Raw genomic sequence first — 21,012 nt, 5'->3', positions numbered from 1 at the left:
TATTTTTATTCAAAAAATAAAAAAAACAATACTTTATCATCACTTTAAATTTGGGCAAAGCCCTATTCTGTTTTAAAGAGGTTGCAAACTCGTTAAACATTTTTTTCTTTTTTTTTACAACCTGAAAGAGAAATACATCATGAGCTAGTATGCATCGCATACTAGCTCATTATGAAATACTTACCTTAGAACGAGCCCCCGTCGTGCCGCCCGCTTACCTCTATGACGGGCGACATGTCCAGTCGCCCGTCTTCCGGGATCGCGGCATCCGGCCATCTGATTGACCGGAGCCGCGGTGACGTCACTTCCGTGCACGCGCGCGGGAGCCGACAGTCACGGCCCGGGGCTCTGAAGGAACAACCCGAGCGGCCGTTCCTTCAGAGCGCATGCGTCAGTGACGTCACTGGCTGCATGTAAGGTAAATATCTCCTAAACGGTACATGTTTAGGAGATATTTACAGTACCTATAGGTAAGCCTTATCATAGGCTTACCTATAGGTACAACTTGCAGAGGAGGGTTTACTTCCTCTTTAACATGACTGCCTTTATACACAAAGCCAGGTCAAATGGTTGGATGTGTTTGGAATGAAACAGAGCCCTGGCCCCAACCCTACTAAACACCTTTGGGATGAATTGGAACATCAGTTGAAAGCCATGTTTTCTTGTCCAACATCAAAACCTGACTTGCCTGTTTGGCTGATTAGGCACACATTCCTTAGATACACATCAAATCTTGTGGAATGCCTTTCTAGAATAGTAAAAGGGTGGGTGGTATCTCCATATCAATGGCCATGGTTTTGGAGTGAGAGTGTTTTTATGGTCAGGTATCCACACACTTTCAGCCATATAGTGTATCCGTGAAAAGTGTTTGGTGAAAATATAGGGGGTACCAATGTTTAATCATTTGACCACTGAAAGGTTTTACACCCTTCGTGATCAGGGCATTGTTTTTCTATTCAGCACAATAGTGTTATACAACACTGTACACTAATGAAATTTACATCTTTTTTTTTTCACACAAATAGAGTTGGTGGTATTTATTTACCACTGGGTTTTTATTATTTGTTATATAAACGAAGAAAAAATTCCAAAAATTAAAAAAAAAAAAAAACCCCATGTTTTTCTTAGTTTCTGTTGTAGATTTTGCAAACAAATCCTCTTTCTTCATACATTTAAGCCAAAATGACTTCTGCTACAATTCTTTGGGGAAAATAACCCAAATCTGTGTATATTCTTTATTCTGTGTGAAAGTCATAGAGTCTACAAACTATGGTGTATGTGTGTGTATATATTATATATATATATATTTGGAAATTAATCATTCCTGATGTACTGATGGCCTATCGCATTTATTGAGGCCCTAAAATGCCAGGATAGTACAAATATCCCCCAAATGACCCAATTTTCGGAAAGCAGAAAGTCTTTAGGCACGGTGAGTTTACTGTGGTAAATTACTGTAAGTGGGTTTGCAAATGGTTAATGTATAGCTCCAGTTAATTTTTTTTAAACTATGGGAATGGGTTAAATATCTGAGGTTTGTAATATTGCCATTTCCGTTGGGAAGATATTCTCTCACTTCATGAACCAATGACACATGACACAAAGTGCAAGAAAACTATCAAATGAGGACATCAGTAAAAGCCGATAGAGATTGTAATCTTTACCCACTCTATCCAACACTAATTCAAATGATAGTGAAAGTGGTATGTTATGCATTACCTTAATATTTTTTTTCCTCCCCATAGGTTATGATAAGAAATTTCCTAGATGTCTACCAAATTGCATGCACCAAGGCAACAGCACTTGAAAGAACAGTAGCCTTAAATGAGAAGCGCATATCCACCCTTAAGTCGGAGCTACAGTCTGCATGCTTGCGAGGGGACAAAAACCAATTTCCGGTAACTGTCATTTGTCATTCTGTAAGGCTTTGTTGATTTAAAATCACCACAAGGGACAGTACTTACATTCAAAGAGAAGTGTCCCTTGTGCTGGTGGCTGCTGTCTTAGTTGAAATCTTCTGTCCTCTTCTCCCCGCCACCCGCAAACTTCTGGTGCTGCATTGGTTAAGGATTTCCCCCCCCCCCCCATTTATACTTTGGATGCAGTATCGGTCTGATGCTGCATCTGTCCCCCAGTGCCTCTACACTGAGAACCGAGCTATCAAACACCACCAATTGCTCGGTTCTGACAGCTCCCTGAGCAGAATGCTGGTGACAGTAGCTCTCTGCTCTGCCCCTCCTCACTCACTGGAGCGCTGGACTATGGAGGAGCAGGGAGTGGCTGGCTCAGGCTCTCAGTGGGTTGCTGAGAGGCTGAGCTGGGTGTTGGTCCAGCCAGGCACCTGGTGGATCCCGACTCTGTGGTCACGATGACGCGGCTCCTGTGACATCAGCAGAGAGCAGACTTCAGCCCGCTCTCTGCTGAAAACAAGTCACAGGAGTGCAGAACAAACTGCACTCCTGTGTTCCATCGGAGATGTACAGCCAAACGAGCTTTGGCTGTACATCTCCTTTAATACAGTCCCTGGACTTGTCATGGGCATTTATCAAGCATTCTCACTATGCCTGCCCTTTCCATCCCCCTCCTCCATTTGTAGAAACTTTATTATTTCTTCCATCAATGAAAAGTGCTTTATGTATGTATGAAGTGGACCTTTCTTTTAGCCACATGTCCTGCATTCATAGAAGCTTTTCATTGCTTATACTGTGCATGTACTCATAATTTTCCCCAAAAACGCATATAGTGATATAAAAGGCTATACCGCTATTGCATAGAAAGGTCCCTTTCCTCCTTTACAGATTTAGTGATTTAGTGTCCCCATTGTAAGCTTTCCTATTGCATTTCTGGGGACAACCCAAAGTTTGGGATTTTCTTTTACTTTAATTTTCAATAATAATGGTAAACAGGACAAATAGGGTGAGTCTCCCTAATGGGGATACAGACAGCAATAAAAACGTGACAGGTGTTATAATCCCTGTCCACTCTATCCAAAGCTAAGAAAAAGTTTTACCAATAGTTATACTTTAATACTTTAAACTGGAGGGTTACATTAGGGCTGGCATTATAGCTCTGTTTGTCAGTGTCCAGTCACCTAAAGGCAACTGCATATAACCCATAGTCTAAGACTGTGATTCTGTATCTCGTAACATACTCCAAAATAGGTATTTTTCATACTATTTTCAGATAGTGTGTACAGGCCTTTACAAAGGAGGTCTAGAGCTAGAATTATTGCTCTTTCTATAAAGTTCGAGTTGATACCTCACATGTGTGGTGCGAACACAATTTACATATGTGTGCGATCTACATATGTGTTTGTCTCTGGGCACAAGCACGAGGGGACAGGGGCGCTTTACATTTTATTTATAATTTATTTTATTAAACATGTTTTCTTTTCACACTGTCCCTTTTAAAAAATTTATTTACATTTTTTTATTTTTTTTTTATCACTTTTATTGATATCACAAGAAATGTAAACATCTCCTGTGATCGCAATAAAGCATGGCAGGTTCTCTTTATGGAGACATCTGTGGTCTACAGTGGTTCTCAAATCCGGTCCTCGGGACCCACTAACAGGCCAGATTTTAAGTATTACCTTGGGGGATGCAGACTAGAATACTGCAATCACTGAGAAGCAAATGAGATCACCTGTGATGTAATTTAGTTATCTTGCAAACCTGGCCTGTTGGTGGGTCCCGAGGACCGGATTTGAGAACCACTGGTCTAAAAGACTCCCAGATCTCTCCTCTACCCTTGAAAGCATGAAAAAAAAAAAACACTTTGATCTCATGCTTTCCCAAAAGAAAAATGGCAGTGTTTACATTTGCCCTAAGCGACAAAAATGCTCCTCACTTCCGGTCTCCTAGATAACCTAACATAAAGAAGGAAATCCATTAAAACTGGATCAGCAAGAATCTGGAGCAGCTGTGCATGGCAACAAATTGGCTTCTGATTTTGAGGCTTAATTGAACAAGCCGAAGTAACTAATGGGTTGCCTTGCACAGCTGCTCCAGATTCAGTTTGCTCCAATTTTGGTAAATTTCCCCTATAGAGTTAAAAATTAAATTAAATTAAAATGACCTCAAACCATTATAGCTTCTGTTTAAGGGAGCTAATGTGTCTTAAAGGTGCATTATTTAACATTTGCGCGTGCCATACATAAGTGACACACAAAAAGCTGCTGTATAATATAGAGTATGATTTTAAAGGTTTTGTACTGAAAATAGAATGCTCTTGGTGTACACTTTGTAAAGACTTGCCTATTTCAGGATTTACATAATTAGATTGGTACACAGAAGCACTGGTTTGGCTAAGACATATCATGAACGATGTGTGATTGACCAGTGGGGTTGGGCATATCGTCTTAGATCTACTCTGCCATACTTACTGCATTCTGTTGGTAGTGGAGGTGGTGAGGATAAAATGTACAAGTACAATTATAGCCTTGTTTTTATGCTTTGTTATGACAGGAGAAGTTCGGTGCCAGCATGGCGATGAGTTCAACAGAATTTTCTCAAAACAGAACTGTGCCAGATTTTCTACCACTAGAGCCTGAGCCAGACTTATCAGCCAGTCATCAGATTTACAGCTATATGAATGACTCTTTCCATCCCATCAAAGACTACTCCTCTCTTACAGATTGAACTTCAACATATATGAAGGAGCTTCCAAAACCATAGATTCTTGCCTATTTAAAGATACAGCTCTGATATAAAACATCAACTTCCTCTGGTCTAATTGTGTTTTGTTAATACCATATTTGAGCATTTTTATACATATTCACTTTTGTACAGTATTTTATAGGATTTAAATAACTTTTATTTTTTAAATTATGAACATATTATTTTTTATAAAAAGTTTAACACATTTAATTATTCATATTTATTTTTTCTCTTATTCTTTTTATTGTTTTCAGGTGCAATTTAGAATATTTAACCCCTTAGTGACTAAGGGTAAAACAAATGTTAATGCCTAAGCACAATTTTGCAGCTTTGACTTGTGTTAGTAAAACTGTACATATCATAACTACTTTGTGTATCCTAGTGAATTTTAGCTTGTTTTTTTCAGGACAAATTAGTAATGGATATATCCTATTTTTGTTTTTTTTATCAAAGGAAAACTGGGCCAAAATGGAAAAAGAAAAAAAAAAAGAAAAATATTATATATATATATATATATATATATATATATATATATATATATATATATATATATATATATATATATATATATATATATATATATATAATATATATTTCTTGCTATTACTATAATTTATCATCTAAGAACAACCTAAAATAAATTCCTCTGCTCCTGATGATCGCAGTGACACCACATATGTGTATGTTAGTTGCAGTTGTTTTGTACCCGTAGTAGGGTCCAGGATGGTGCACATTTTGCATTTTTTTTATTCTGCATAAAACACACTGACACTGATACCAATTTACATTTTTTTTTCTCTTTTTAAGTCTACCCAAGATATGCTGACTGTGACCTTTGACCCCAACATTGACCTTTTCCCCTTACCCTGCAAAAACCTTGATCTTGTTATTTTTTTCTTTATTTTTACTTTTACATTTTATTTTTTTTTTTTTTACACACTTTTGTTTAAATCTTCCTCTTCTGCAAGAAAAGATAAATACAATGTATATTTATATTTATTCAGAATTTATTTAGAAGAGGAAGTAAACACAGATGTGGTCTCACAGCGACTGATTACTGTGATAGCCAAACCAAGGCTATCCGGTGACCCAGAATAGGGAGTCCCGGGTCCCAATCGTTAGAAACCGGAGACTCTCAGTTAAACCCCAGCCTGTGCTAGGAGAGCTCTGTGCACCTCAGATAAATACCCATTTCCGTGAGGCTGCATTTATGCGTATGGTTAGTGTAAAGAGGGTAAAATAAATAGCAGTAATTACTGTCATTCAAAATAGTCCAGGTACAACTCAGTTACCTCACCTTTAAAAAGTTCTTCCTACACCTCTGCTTATGACAAAAAAATAAAATTTAGAGAGAACATTTAGTGCAAAAATGGAAGTCTTTTTCACAATAAACAAGCTGTAAAATGTGCTTCTGGGCATATGCATTCATTATAAAGAATCATTGGTAAACAAGATGTGCACTCTCCATTTGCTGCATTTAATTGGCATGCACAGGAATATTTTACATAGTGGCTTAGCAGATGTGGTCTTGGTAGAATCAAGATGTTCTTGGCTAGTTACATGTGTCCCTTGTTTAGTAATGGAATACAATCTGTAACGTAAATACACAAAAAAGTGCATTTATCAAATCTATTGTACATATTAATATTATACAGGATTTATATAGTGCCAACAGTTTGCGCAGCGCTTTACAACTCTAGGGCAGATATTAAAGATAAGTCCACATTATATAATATTAAATATAATAATATGTTAAGGCAGATTGTTTAGTTAGAGAGATTTCAGATCCCAGTATTTCTAGAACACAAAGATTTAGTTCACATTGTTCCATGTGTGTTACCACACAGGTTGACACATTTGCATGTGCCTTGCCTTTTTGCGCATTGGTAACACTTGCCAAACATGCATTGATTCGTAATATTTTCTCAACACGCCACTGCAAAAAATAACTTGCCCAAATCTTCAATGCCCCAATTTGCACAGACATGAATACACAAGTGTCAATGTTGAAAAAAATATCAAAAAATGAGGGCAGATTTCATTTTTTTAAATTTTTGTGCATTAAGGGTCCATAGAAACTTAAGGAATTAAGAAGGGTCCATGCATTAACACACGTGGAACAGTGTGAATGGGCCTTTAAAGTCAAAGGCTGGGAGGAAGATATGCAATTATAACCTAAAAGCATACCTAGAGTCATTAAAGGTTTTTAGGTCTGTAGCTTCTTGATGCTAGCCTATAGCAATTAAACCCCACAGAGCCCATCTACTAGAGCGGGATCCCAAGAAGTCCATCCAGGTGCTGTATTTACGCTGCCTGTTTTTTCGGGCAGACTTGACTGGCTGCTCATCCAATAAGTGCCTCTGCCTCACATGAGTCACATGTGGGGTATAGCTGCCATTGTTAGAAAGCCTGGACTGAGTGCAGTTATAGGCTTTGCTGATCCCTCCCTGGCCTCTAATCCTTTCTCAGTCATCGACCCAGAAGTATGCAGACTATAATCTGATGCTTTTCTGATCTTCATGCTTGTTCTGAGTCAATGGGGTTGATTTATTAAAAGGCAAATTTACTATTCACTTTGCAAGTGCAGTTTCACGCTGCAGGGGATTTTTTTCTCAGAGCTTGAAGTGAATGAGGTGAAGTTCTGCTCACTTTTATCCAAGTCAAGCTCAGCTCCACTTGACCATTATCCAATCATATGCAAGAAAAATTCTGTTCTTTTATTTTCCTTGCAAGTGATTGGATATTCTTTGCTAAGTGAAGTTTCATCACTTTCACTTAAAGTGGTTGTAAAGGCACAAGATTTTTTTACCATCCTGCATTCTATGCATGAAGATAAAAAATCTTACGTGTGCAGCAGCCTCCCAATTCTTACTTGAGCCCCCTCTCGATTCAGCAATGTCCACTAGAGCCTTGTCTCTTCAGGGACTCTCACTCTTGATTGGCTTTTGGCCATTGGCTCCTGCTGCGATCAATCGTAGCCAGTAAGCTAATCCAGAGACAGAGGAGTGGGGCCAAGCCGTGGCTCCAGGTGTGAATGGACATACACAGCCGCGACTCAGGAGCGTGCCTGCTTGGGTACCGGGAGGAGCCAGGAGCGTCTGCGTAGGACCAGACTCCAAGGAAAGCCTCTGCATTCATGAACTCCAGCCTCACACGTGCTGCAGAGTGAGGCTGGAGTTCATGCAAGCAGAGGCTTTCCTTGGAGTCATTCGGGTCGGACTTTGCATCAGTTTCCGTTTATGAGGTCTGATATCTCTACAGGCGATTTGAACAATCCCATTGGGTAAGAGGCAAATCTTACTGGTGAAGGCTGGCACCTTATTCATTTGACACCTATGAATGATTTTCTGCAATTTAGCTTATATATATATTTTTCTGGTAAGAGGCGAGCTCATTTGGTGGAGGTCCTTTGCACAGAAGATACTGTTATATTTATGACCACCTCTATTCACTTTGGCATTCAATTTTCTTTCGCTTGGTAAGAGGCGATTCCAGCTGGTGAAGGATAGCACATACGGTAATTTATGCACTTGTCTTCACTTTTTCTGGTAAGGGGTACCTATAGGTGTCCCACTATTAGAGATTTTTTTCTTTTTCCTTTTAATTGTTTGCTTTTGAGCATTCACATTGGTGGTGTTTTTCTACACAACCTCATTTTTGAATTTACATCACTCACTTTGGTGTTTTAAGTCACTTATTACCATTTGTGTTGGGTTTTACGCTATTGTGTTTTTCATTTATTTTACGATTCAACGACTACTGAATCAACACAAGGTTATCGGTTCCAGTCTGCTATCAAGGGGACAAGACTTATTATAGAGAACCTGCCCAATTATTTACCATTTCTGGTAAGCACATATCCATAGGGAGCCTGATCAGAACATTGTGATCCTTCTATATATGGACTTTTATGGACTTTACTTTCCATCATTTTCAAATTAGCGCGACTTGTTATATAGATTTCGTTTGGGGTGTGGTCACACTTGAAGTTGCAGCTATATGTAATTTCCATTAGCACGGTTATTACCTTGTATTTCTATTTCATATGCAAAGTGCCTACTTGCCTTTAGTAAATCAACCACAATGTATCACAGAATACTAAAGCTAGAAATAGACTGCTCACTTGCATCCTTATAAAAAGGTCATCAGTGGCTGCTTCTGTAATTCTCTTAGCACAGCAGAATGTAAAAGCTGCAGCCCTAACGTCATTTTATTTCTGCTCTCATGGTACTGCAAACCTCTATTATAGGTTTCTCTTATTGGGTATTTTCACCTGTTCTATTATTGTCCTTTTGCTTATTCTAAGAGAATAATTAAAGCATTGGGGAATTACCGTGGCCTACAGGCAGAGGTGTTTAAAGAACCACTGGATGCAGAAGTGTATGTTGTGGAAATGTCATATTGCAAGCACAAGACACAGAGGTTAAACAGCACCTCTGTTACTATTTACTATGTATCTTTCACATAAAAAACCTTAAGATGCAAGATAAAGGTTAAAAAGAAACACCTTTTTAATGGAATCCCCATGTTTAGTACAAATACAAGTGGAAAAATCAAAAGCTGTCCACATTAATGCAATTTCAGGGGAACTTGACATATCTGGATGCTTTATTAGGTACACGATTTTATTTTATTTCCTCTCACTATGCCTTATGGGGTCCTTTGGGTTCTCTTCCTAAACATATCCATTGCTTACCGGTTTTGTATAACTTGGATTCCATGCTCCAGTTAGAGCAGTTGTTGTGTTGCTCTGTGATAACATGCTGTATCAGAAAAAAGATGCTGCTTTTTCTGCAATAAACACCTACAATCCTGTTCTGTCCCTCACAGTACTTCTGTGGCACTAGAAGGACTGTAGAAGGACTTCTGTGGCACTAGAAGAACCTTCCAGGCTGAATATCAACCAGCATTATTCGACCACTTCCTGCAAGTCCAGGGTGTTTATAGATATGATTCCTGGGGCAGCATCATCCATCCATAGCTCATCGTACTAGACGGGGATACCAGATCATTATGTGATTGCCGTTTAAGCAATAGGACTGCCTATTGCTGATGTAGAAGGAGAATGAATTTCTAAAGTGAAAACAGCAGACCAGCAAGAGGAAAAGCTTAGGTTTAAATAGTCTGCTGCCTGCTACATTAGACTGATTTGTTCCTGACTTTTATATTGGTCTATTTCTGGGCTTAACTTAGGCCCCATTCAGAACCTTTAATTGTGGTAGTATAAAATCTGTGGTGCTTTACCATTCCATTTTTTTTGCATGGCTCTTCAACTTACAGTACCGTGCAACGGTTTTAGGCAGGTGTAAAGAAATGCTAGGTAATGTAAAAATGCTTTAAAAATATATATTATATTTGTTAATTTTTATCAATTTACAAAATGCAAAGTGAATGAACACAAGAAAAATCTTAATGAAATCAATATTTTAGCATCAATATCTTATTCTTATCAATATTTAAGCAACAGTTTATGAAGGAACTCGGCAGGTTCTTCTGTAGATGTAGGCTCCGCAAACCCTTTTGTCTCTTCATGTAATCCCAGGCAGACTCAATGATGTTGAGGTCAGGGCTCTGTAAGGGTCAAATCATCACTTCCAGGACACCTTGTTCTTTTTTACACTGAAGATACTTCTTAATGATGTTGGCTGTATGTTTGCGGTTGTTCTGCTGTAGAATAAATTTGGGGCCAATCACGGGCCTAATTGTATGACCACAAATGAACATGTGTGAAGAAAATTAACATATTGTGTCAGTGCTGAAGTAATTAACCACACACACACACACACTTACTTTCATTTAGGCATTTAATCCTGGGATTATACTTACCTTCAGCCCTGATTCAACAATCATGTCATTGACAGTACCAGCTGGCTTACCTTCATTCTGTGTTTGCATGCTACATTCCCATTCATTTCTATGGGTAGTTGTACTTGTGACCTAGCTCTGAGTATGGCTCTCTCCATAGAAATTAATGTTGCTGTGGCAACTTTGTGCAGAGTGCAGAAAGACCATGTTGCAGGTAAGATCACTGGGCATGACCCTAAGGTTTTGCTGTTTTTTTATTTTGTCACCTCCATTCACTGTTTGCTACTACTGGGCTTGCTCTGTGCAGGGGCCATAGTCAATAGAAAAAGCTGGGTCTTTTGACTTGTCCAGTGTCTTACCTCCTAAAAGCAGTGTCCTTCCAGTGACCTACTGGGTTTAATGGGGTGTGCTAAATTGGTACATGCTATTATATACAGTGGCAAGAAAAAGTATGTGAGCTCCTTGAAATTAACTGGCTTTCTGCACAAATTATTATTTTTTTTTTTAACTAGAGTTTACTCGCCTTCACATTAGAAACAATAGAGTTTACTCCCGCTTTAAATTGGGCAGTCCAGACAGTGGGTTATACTGCCCCCTACAGGAGTAGGACACTAGGCAGAAAAGAAGGCTTGACTACGCCTATTGGAAGTCACAGGAGATATACTCTCCCTCTCTGCTATAGGTACTGTGAGATCTACAATTAAGTGATGGGCTGGATAATCTAGATCCAGTGGGCACCCCAGTCTGGCCAGCGAGCGCGCACAGACCACAGCTTCGGACGGGGGCTGGTCTTCGAGTTATACATTTCACAAGGTCGCATACAACTGAGTTTCGGCCCACACTCTCCAGTTAGATGACAAGTGGTTCTGTCTGGAGCAAAGCCCGTATAGTTCTTGGTATGGTGAGCAGCTGTCTCCCCTCTCCCCCTGGAGGGGTTTGGGGTGGACACGGGCCCCTTTCTGGGATGGTCAGACCCCCAGTTTCCCCTCCTTCTCATTAGACCTCCCCCTGTGGCTTGGTGGTCTGTGTGGGTCATCTAGTCCACCATCCATCCCCCTCTGCTCTTAACATGGGGTAGTGTGGGGGTCTGGGCTGCTGCTGGGGCAGGGCGCTGTACTGGCGATGGGGGGCAGGATGTGTGCCTGCCGCCGACTGGGCGATCGGCTGGGGGGGACTGTACCTGGTGGGGGCTCCTGCCTGGTTTCCACCCTTTGCTTTTTTGCCTTGCCTGGGCCCCAGGGATCCCTCTTGAGTCCCTGGGAGTCTCATGGGGCCACCATTTTGTTGTAGCCTGTATTGTGTATAGGCTGGTGTTTTTTGTAACTCGGCGGCCATTTTGCATTGGTCCGGCATTAAAATCATTGGTGGCAATTACAGAGGAGCCTTCTGGGCGGCAATTTTGGTTGTAGGAGCCCCTCCTTATCCCCTCATGCGGACTCCTGGGTGTGATACGATTGTGATACAGCTGTATCAGAGAGAGTGAATAGTTAAATGTAATTGAAACTTCACCAAATAATGGATGCCATTATTTTGTGAACAAGGGTTGTTTTATCAGACAAAATAGAGCTGACGGTGAGAACCAGCTGTTCTCAAATTATTTCATGGGAATCAAGGCCACTTCAGGTTGAGAACCTGTTATCATAGATATGACTTGTGGAATGAAATGAGCAGTCTTGTGGGAATAAGATGAACAGTCATTAAAAACAAGTTATTGCGCCTGTCCACGCATGTCCATGCGCCGGATCTATGGACTGCGCATATTCATGCATGCTGCTTACACAGCAAATATTTGTCACGGATGCGTGGCAAGAATGACTTGACAGAATTATGGTATTAACGAAGGGGGTTCTCTGGGGAAAATCAGGGCTTTTCTGAAGAAGCCGCAGACATGCCTTGAGTCGATTTCCCGGTGTTAAAAATCAAAAAACGTGCTGCGCCAGAAGTGCACAAAAATAATTAGTGATTAATGAATCAACAAGTGTTATCAACAAAATATGGTGTCCATCATATGTGCTCTGATGAAACATAAATGTTCATATAAAGTGCTCCAAAGTAATGATTAGTATATCCAGGTGATGACAGGACAGCCTCAATCCCTTGTGAATCAAGCAGGAACCACCAGTGTGTGAACTCCCTCCACCAGTAAGATTGGCCTCTCACCTTGATACCAGACCCAAACGGGCCAGCATGAGCATATCAGGGGATAAACAGACTATCACAGGTAACCTCTCCAGCCTTCACCTCCGGTGGTCGCCAGGACATAAAATAAAGATAAAGCAAAGATCTAGTGCTCTCTGAATGTAAATAATGAGCTTTTATTGAGCATAAAGGGGTAACTCACATTTGTTGGGCACTCAGCCGTGCCTGCTGTTATGGCATTCAGTGTTAGAGAGTAGCACCCGAGCGATCGGCATCAGGCACGCAGGCTCCGCCTCCCTATACGCGTTACGCCTGGAGCGTGGGCTCCGTTTGGCTTCTTCGGTAGGGGTCCCCTTGCTGATTGCTAGAGTCCCCCAATCGTAGAGGCAACGGGTGATGCTACAATATCCGTTGATGTATTGATGCTAATTCTTTGCTATGTCTATTGATTCTGTAACTAATCATTGAATGTTAGAATTATTATTATTACAATAAATTGAATCAATTGTTTTGCCATTTATTAACTTGTGCCTATCTTGCATGATAGTGAGCGTAGTAGTAGTGGTTCAAAACACTGTTTTATTAGGCAAAACACTGGGTCTCTTTACTTTCCCACCCTGAGGGGTCTGCGGCCACACGCCCTGATTTATCATATAGTAAGGATGATTCCTCCATTCCTGTAGTCGCGCACGAAAAGGTGCTGGTAGACGCACTTATTGTGTCTGTGCGTGAGACTTGAAAAATGGAGGACGCAACTGAAGCTGCGGCGGAGGCACCAGTTCCCTTTGGCACTCACAAGCTGTCTAGAGCGGCGAAGGTGTTTTCCCTTCCCCTCCTATTTTGACAGATTTGTCGCAAAAGAGTGGGAACACCCAAAACGTCCCTTTGTGGTCCCTAAGCGATTTGCAGTGAGGTACCCCTTTGAAGAGGCTCTCCTTTAAAAAGTGGACTGTTCCATTGGTGGTGGATCCCCCAGTTTCCAGGTTAAATAGGGCAACCATGATTCTGGTAGAAGACTCAGCGGCATTTAAGGATTTGGCTGACAAGAAAGCGGAGGCTGTGGCCTGCAATATGTTCACTGTGGCTGGCTCGGCACTTAGGCCGGTCTTCACCATTGCCCTGGTGTCACAAACTCTGACCGAGTGGGCTAAGCTTTTATGCCGTGACCTGGAGGGTGAGCAGCTCCCCCCTGCCTTTACTGAGCTAGCATACCAGTTGGTTCAGGGGCTGCAGTTTATCTGTGATGCCTCTATGGATGTGGCTCCTCTGATTTCTAGACTGTCTGCTTCAGCAGTAGTCCTTAGGCGTGTTTTGTGGCTCAAGTGTTGGTCTGCAGGCCAGACCTCTAAAAGAGCTTTAACTGATCTTCTTTTTGATGGAGATCGCCTGTTTGGAGCTACCCTGGATGACCTCATTAAGAGTCTCACGGGGGGGGGGGGGGGGGGGAGAACTTTTCTTTCGCAGGCTGGTAAGGGTAAGGAACCTCATCGTAGACATGGCTATTCTCAGCTCACAAGAAGTTTTTTCGTCCCTCAGGGGCGGCTGATAAGGGTTCAAAGCCTTTCAAGGCTTCTTCGGGAGGATCCAAGCGACCTTGGTCTGGCAAGCCCAGGGCGGGATTCTCCAGACCCACGGACAAGGCTCTTTCTGTTTGAAGGTGTGCCCTCACCTGTGCCTGGGGTGGGGGGGGATGTCTTTGCTGGTTTCCGGGCCCATGGACCTCCTTGGTGCAAGACAAATGGGTCCACAAAGTATTACAGTCCGGCTACAAGATCAAGTTTCGTTCTTAGCCTCCAGAAAGGTTCTAATGTGCGTCTGTCCCCAGACTAATTGCAAGCTCTCTTTGGGGCAGTGCAAGACCTGTTACTTCAGGCGGTGATTGTCACAGGTCCAACCTTTTTCAGGGGTTTTATTCAAACCTGATCACGGTCCAGAAGAAAGAAGGCAAGGTGTGTTTAATTCTGGATCTCAAGGCCCTAAACTGCTTTGTGCGTGTACAGAAGTTTAGAATGGAGTCTATTCACGCGGTGGTGGCATCCCTGCATCAGGTGGATTTCCTTGTCTATATCAACATCAAGGATGCTTACTTACACATTCCAATATGTGTCTCTCTCTAGAGCTGTCTCCGCTTTGGCGTGGAAGAGGAGCATTATCAGTTTGTGGCGTTACCCTTTGGTCTTGTCTCTCCGCTCCTCGGGTCTTCACAAAAATGTTGGCCCAGGTGCTGGCGTTCTAATGTCAGCGAGGGATCGCGGTGCTGGGCAACTGGGCGACCTTCTCCTGCGAGCAGAGTCCCCTACTGCTCTGGTGGACAACGTGGATATCAATATATGGACTCTGAGGGAGTTCAGCTGGCTTCTGAATTACCAGAAGTCCGCTCTGGTTCCTTCCACGAAGCTGGACTATCTGGGTCTCACTCTGGAGACCGCTTTTTCCAGAGTGTTACTTCCGCTGGGCAAATTCCAGAAATTGCATGCTGCGATTCATCTCCTGCTGTCCAGCAGGTGGTCGTCCCCCTGAACTTGCATACGGAGGCTGGTCCTGATGGTTTCTACCTTTTGAGGTGGTCCCATTTGCACAGTTCCAGATGAGGTCCCTGCAAAGGGATATCTTGACCAAATGGGACAAGTGTCCGAAGTCTCTGGACAATCAGATCCGGCTGAGACGGGAAACAAAAGGGTCTCTGGTCTGGAGGCTTAGCTCTTCGTCAGGGAAAATTCTTTCTCCCCTTGTATTGGACAGTGGTGTCCTGGGGTGGAGCTCCACAAAGGGTGTTTGGACATTGATCGGGAGTCTGGACACTTTCAATGTTCTGGAACTCCAAGTGATCAGACTTTGCCTGGGTCACAAGACATATCACCTTGAGGGGTGTCCTGTGCAAATCCAATCGGACAACGCCACGGCTATGGCTTATGTCAATCACCAGGGTGGAACAAGAAGTGTGTTGGCAGCTCTGGAGGTTGCCGGAATTTTCCGGTGGTCAGAATGCTTAGTTCCGGTCCTTTCCACTGTACACATTCCAGGGGTGGAAAATTAGCAGGCGGATTATCTCAGTCAGCAGGCATTGGACCAAGGGGAGTGCGGATGTGTTTCATCAGCTGTTTTTCCGGTGGAGCACCCCGAGAGGATCTGTTGGCATCTCGGCTCAACAGGAAGGTGCAAAGGTTTGTGGCACGGTCACTGGATCTGCTAGCAGACGCCACAGACGCGCTTCCCTCTACTCAAGCTTCTGGCTAGACTGTTGCACAGAATCAGGGCAGGAGAGATTACCATCATTCCAGTGGCCCTGGGCTGGCCTCGCAGGTCTTGATACGCTGACATTCTTTGGACACTGCCTCTCAGGAAGGATCTGTTGTCCCAATGGCCGATTTTCTATCCTGCTTTACAGTTGCTGGCTTGGCTGTTGAAAGCCAGGTGCTGAAGGATAGAGGTTTGTCTGGGTCGGTGATTCCAACACCGTTAAAAGCTAGGAAGTCTACCTCTAGGAAAATCTACCATCGTACGTGGAAAGTGTACATTTCATGGTGTGACTTTCGTGCCTGTCCCAGAAGGTGGCTTTTTTTTAGTGGCGATCACCTCTGCGTGCAGGGTATTGGAATTAGTGGCGTTGTCTTGCCGCACCTCTTACTTGGTGATCCACAAAGATAAGGTGGTTCTGCACACCTGTCCGTCATTCCTTTCAAAAGTTGTCTGACTTCCATTTAAATTAGGACATTGTGTTGCCTTCCCTGTGTCTCAGGCCGAAACATCCTAAGGAAATTGCGTTGCATGCCCTGGATGTGTTTACGGCAATTCGGGTGTAACTGGCAGCTACACAGCTAAATAGGAAGTCGAGACTCACTATTTGTACTCCCTGCTGGGCCTTGACAAGGACTGTCTACTTCCTCTGCGACCATTTCCAGATGGATCAGACAGACTCAGGTCTATTCGATTTAAGGGTCAGGTTCCTCCTTTCCCTGTGAAGGAGCACACTACACGGGCGCTTAGCGCTTCTTAGGCCTTTCATCATCAGGCGTCAGTGACGCAAGTGTGCAAGGCAGCTACCTGGTCATCGGAACACACTTTCACAAAGTTTTATAAAGTGGATGTAACAAAACCAATAATAGAAAAATATGTCAGTGGCAAAACAATATAGAGTCAGCGACGTGCAAAATAGTGCAAATATACAAACACTAACAGTGATAAATCAATAAAGGGTGAAGCGCTATCTAAATTAGTGATGTTTAAATCACAAACTAAGTGTAACACAGCAAATCATTAAAAAGTGCAATGAATCGATCAATCAATGAAATTATTGTAGTTTTCAGTGCTCAATTGTATCTGAAGTGTCACCAAGATGATATCCTCCACCAAAGAGAATGCACACTCACCGGAACTATATGCTGTCTAAATTCTAGGACAGCGAACACACAATATGTTATGAATATGATGTATCTCTGGAAATTATGTCAACGACAGAGATATATGTGCTCCAGCACATTCAGAGCGGTGTCATCAAGGGGTATTCAAATGGGTCATATAAGAGGAATCACCAGACATAAGAGAAATGGAATCTCCTAGTGTAGTATTTATTAAATACTAAATTAAACAATATGGGGGGGGGAACATTCCTTCCTGATCCCCCCAAGAGACAATTAGATATCCCCCCCTGGATCAACTTTACCTATAGATGTTGGTATCCAGTTATATTTTTGCATTTAGGAAAGATTTTTATTTTTTTTAAACAATCTACTGAGCTGGCCAGAACCACCTCTTGAGGGAGTCTATTCCACATTTTCACAGCTCTTACCGTGAATAAACCTTTCCATATTTTGGAGACAAAATCTCTTTTCCACTGGACGTAAAGAGAGTGCCTCCATGTCCTCTGTAATGACCTTAAAGTGAATAATTCAACACCAAGTTCACTATATGTACCACTCATGTATTAATGCATATTAATTATACCCCCCCCACATTTTCTTCTTCTCAAGAGAGATTAGATTTAGTTCAGCTAATCTTTCCTCATAGCTCCTCCATGCCTCTTATCAGTTTGGTTGCCCTTTTCTGCACTTTCTCCAGTTCCCCGATATCCTTTTTGTGAACTGGTGCCCAAAAGTGAACTGCATATTCCAGATGAGGTCTAACTAATGATTTGTACAGGGGCAAAATTATCTCTCTCTCTCTCTCTCTCTCTGCAGTCCCTACCTCTCTTAATACAAGAAAGGATTTTGTTTGCTTTAGAAACCACAGCTTGGCATTGCATGCTAAGATTAAAGTGTTACTAAACCCAGGACCCTGCATTCACTATATCTGGTCTCCCACAGTACACAGAACGTGGAAATGCAATTATTTTAGTAAATATAAATGGCTAAATACCTTTTCTCATCAGCAGTATATAGCAGTCTTGTGACTTCTATCAGTTCCGGGTAAAGCTTGTAGGAGGAGTTTATGCACTGCACTGAGCTGTCCTATTAGGATCTAGGACCCCTGGCCCTCTGTCTGGACAGTTCTGATTGGCCCTGTGCTGATCACATGCACTCTCCCAAGAAAAAAAAAAGTCTAACAATGCACACCAAACTGAGCATGTGCAGCCTGACTCCAAAGGCTCTGTACTATCAGAAAATGGTCTGGAGTCAGTGGAAGAAGAGGAGGATCTGTGCATATACTTTTTACACAATGCACAGGATTAACCCCTTAGGTTTCACAGTGAGGATAACAGGCATGCTTTACTGCATATACAGACTTATTTTACTGTTGTGGGTTTAGTAACACTTTAAGCTTATAATCTATCAAAACACGTAGATCCTTCTTCACCATTGATGAGTGTATAACTTTACAATTAGCAACAATAAACCAAAGGAAGGCAAATTTGGCAGTACAAACAGGGTAGAAAGAGGGAAGGGGGTGGGCGGAGCAAGCTAAATGAGTAGGTCAAAAGACATCGTACCAAGTGAAAAGTTTTGGTGTGAGAAAATTTGTGAAATGAAGTAAAGAGCTTTTCATTGTTAGACTGCACCAACAGTGTATCTGTTTAGGGGATTCCTCTTTAGACATTATTTATTGAACTAATTGGCTAGATTTCCTGTATGGAAATACACAAAACATGGAACAAAGACTGGTCTGAAAGAGCAATGTTTCAAGACATAAACTGTGGAGTCTGTATATGACCACTGGGTGGCACCATAAGATCACATATTATTAGATAAGGCATACAAAATGTAGTTTCTTAAACTAATACAATGTAGAATATTTAGAAAAAAAAAATAAGGCAGCGTTATTCATTGCCCTGTGGCAGAGCCCACTGCCCAGCTTCTGGACCCAGCCTAGCACTTATTACAGTGATGATGAAAGATATAAACACTACACTTGGGCACCATTTTCAAAGAAAGGACTTGCTTGTTGTTTGCAAAGTAGTTAATCGTCTGCCTACTGCTGCCTTTTTTTCACTGCCAGCTAATCTGGCATACATGAAAATAAATACACAGTGTATACTACTGATTGAAGAATAGCACTAGCTCAACAAATCGACTGAATGCCTTACTCCCACAGTAGACATGAGCACCATCTAATGAACATAGCAAGGCATTGCAGTGGCACAGGAATAGATATACCATACAACAGAAAAAATAACAAGACTAAAATTACTAATTCCCAACCCATCCACCCGATCATGAACTACTGAGAGCTTTAACCCAAAATATTCAATGTTCGCCAACTATTTAGTTTTAAAACAAATGTGGGAAAACACCATCAGAGTGTGTCCCAAACCATTCTTCTGTGAACTTGGGTTGCGGGTGAAATAATGACACCCTGGGCTCACAGGAAACTATACAAAGAATAAATGACTCCTGCACTTGAGAGGTAGCGTTAGGGCGGGTATCCTGAGAATGCGATTCAGGTATAATGGATGTTGTCCCGGCTGTGCTGCCACTCTCAACAGGTCGTGGTAACCCAAACAGACTCTAGCAAAGGAATGGACAGAGGGCGCACCAGCCTAGCGCATTATCTTTAAAACAATTTATTAAAATGAAAAGACATACACATTATACTCGCAAAGCAAATGTGAAACACGTGCAAAAATGAGCAATAAAGGACCACCAATAATCTCCACTGAGCTTCCTCTGCGGATGCAGGCCCTGGTAGGATGTTGACCTCCAAAGAACCGCTTACACTTTTTGGGGTGTCCCCCCTTCATCAGAGCAAATTAGAGGAATGAGGAATTGAATAATGCATATGCGCCTCTTTTCTGACAATATGGCCCTTTAAAAGATCCTGGTCCAGATAATAAAAGCCCTACTACCAGCTTCAGTAGCTTTACAAAAACGTGGCAGATTCTGATACAGTTCTTACTAAAATTGCTTTTACAAAGTGGCACTATTACTGCATCAAGTTCAAATATAATTTCCTACAGTTCATAGATAAAGAAACTGAAGATAATTATTACCAGCTGTAAGTTCGCATACAGAGAAAGGCAGAGTGCTTGTCTTTTTACACTGTTGAACAGGTGGCAGGTCATGAATCTGTCACCCACACTGACATTAATACACAATTTTTGGTAAAATACAAAAGATGAGGTTGCATTGAGTAAATAGATACCAGACATGTGAAGCTATAAATTGCTTGCGTCTGTGAAACGGCAATAAGCTTTGGTATTTGGCTTTAAAAGATTTTACAGTTCATCAATTTAAAGTTAACCTACCATGTGTGGTGCAATTATTTTTTTGTGCAGGGGTGCACCAGACATGGACATCTATGTTCGCCATTAACGACTGGGGCAGAAGGCTTTAAAAAATGTTTGGATTTTTTTTTATTTTATAAAAAATTTTGTTTTGAAACTTTTTTCTCTTTGTTTTTTATAACTTAACACTATTTGCTATCACAAGGATGAACAAACCCGGCTAATAAGAAAATGGCACAAGTGGCATGCATCTCAAATTAGATGACCCGATAACCACTATTTCAGAGTAACCTAGAAGCTAGCACAGGTTCCAAAGCCTTATTAGCAAATGTACTACTAATTACTATTCTATTTTTAAAGCTGCTGCAGACTCCCAACAGATTGGACCTTGTGTATGGGATGCGTACTGTCTGTCAACAACCTGTCAGATAGCTCATTTGCCTCTCTACACTACACACTACATGTTCCTCCTGGCTCTCAGCTGAGCAGAGGATGGGGTGGACAGATAGAGCTGAAGCAAGCAGCTACAGCCCTCCTGCTTTTTATGACAAGCCGGACACAGACAAAGCAGAGAAAATTGAGCACTTCTATCCTAATTAACGAAAGGCTTGCACCAAATTTGCCAGTTGGGATCAGGACCTACTCTGTTTTCTCAATTTTGCTGAGTGGCACAGGCTTAATGCCTGTGCCGCTCTTTGTTAGCCCCTAGTCTGAAATTAACCAATTAACCATCCGTATTCCCATTGCACAGGT

General features: G+C 41.8%; 1 protein-coding gene across 1 annotated transcript in view; it reads left to right on the top strand.

Annotated features, from left to right (window-relative positions):
* Positions 1-5,006, top strand: part of CCDC171 (coiled-coil domain containing 171) — a 109,378-nt gene extending 104,372 nt beyond the window's left edge. Inside the window, exons 24-25 of the mRNA XM_082275063.1 lie at positions 1,746-1,898; positions 4,467-5,006. Of these exons, the coding sequence (XP_082131189.1) occupies positions 1,746-1,898; positions 4,467-4,640 (327 nt within the window). The 3' untranslated portion in view covers positions 4,641-5,006. The remainder of the gene's footprint in view (positions 1-1,745; positions 1,899-4,466) is intronic.
* Positions 5,007-21,012: the final 16,006 nt, after the last annotated feature.

The sequence above is a fragment of the Pelophylax lessonae genome, assembly GCF_965119305.1.
Source record: "Pelophylax lessonae genome assembly, chromosome: 1".
Taxonomy (NCBI): domain Eukaryota; kingdom Metazoa; phylum Chordata; class Amphibia; order Anura; family Ranidae; genus Pelophylax; species Pelophylax lessonae.
Note: the sequence above shows the minus strand (reverse complement) of the source record. Positions and strands in the feature narration are given on the sequence as shown.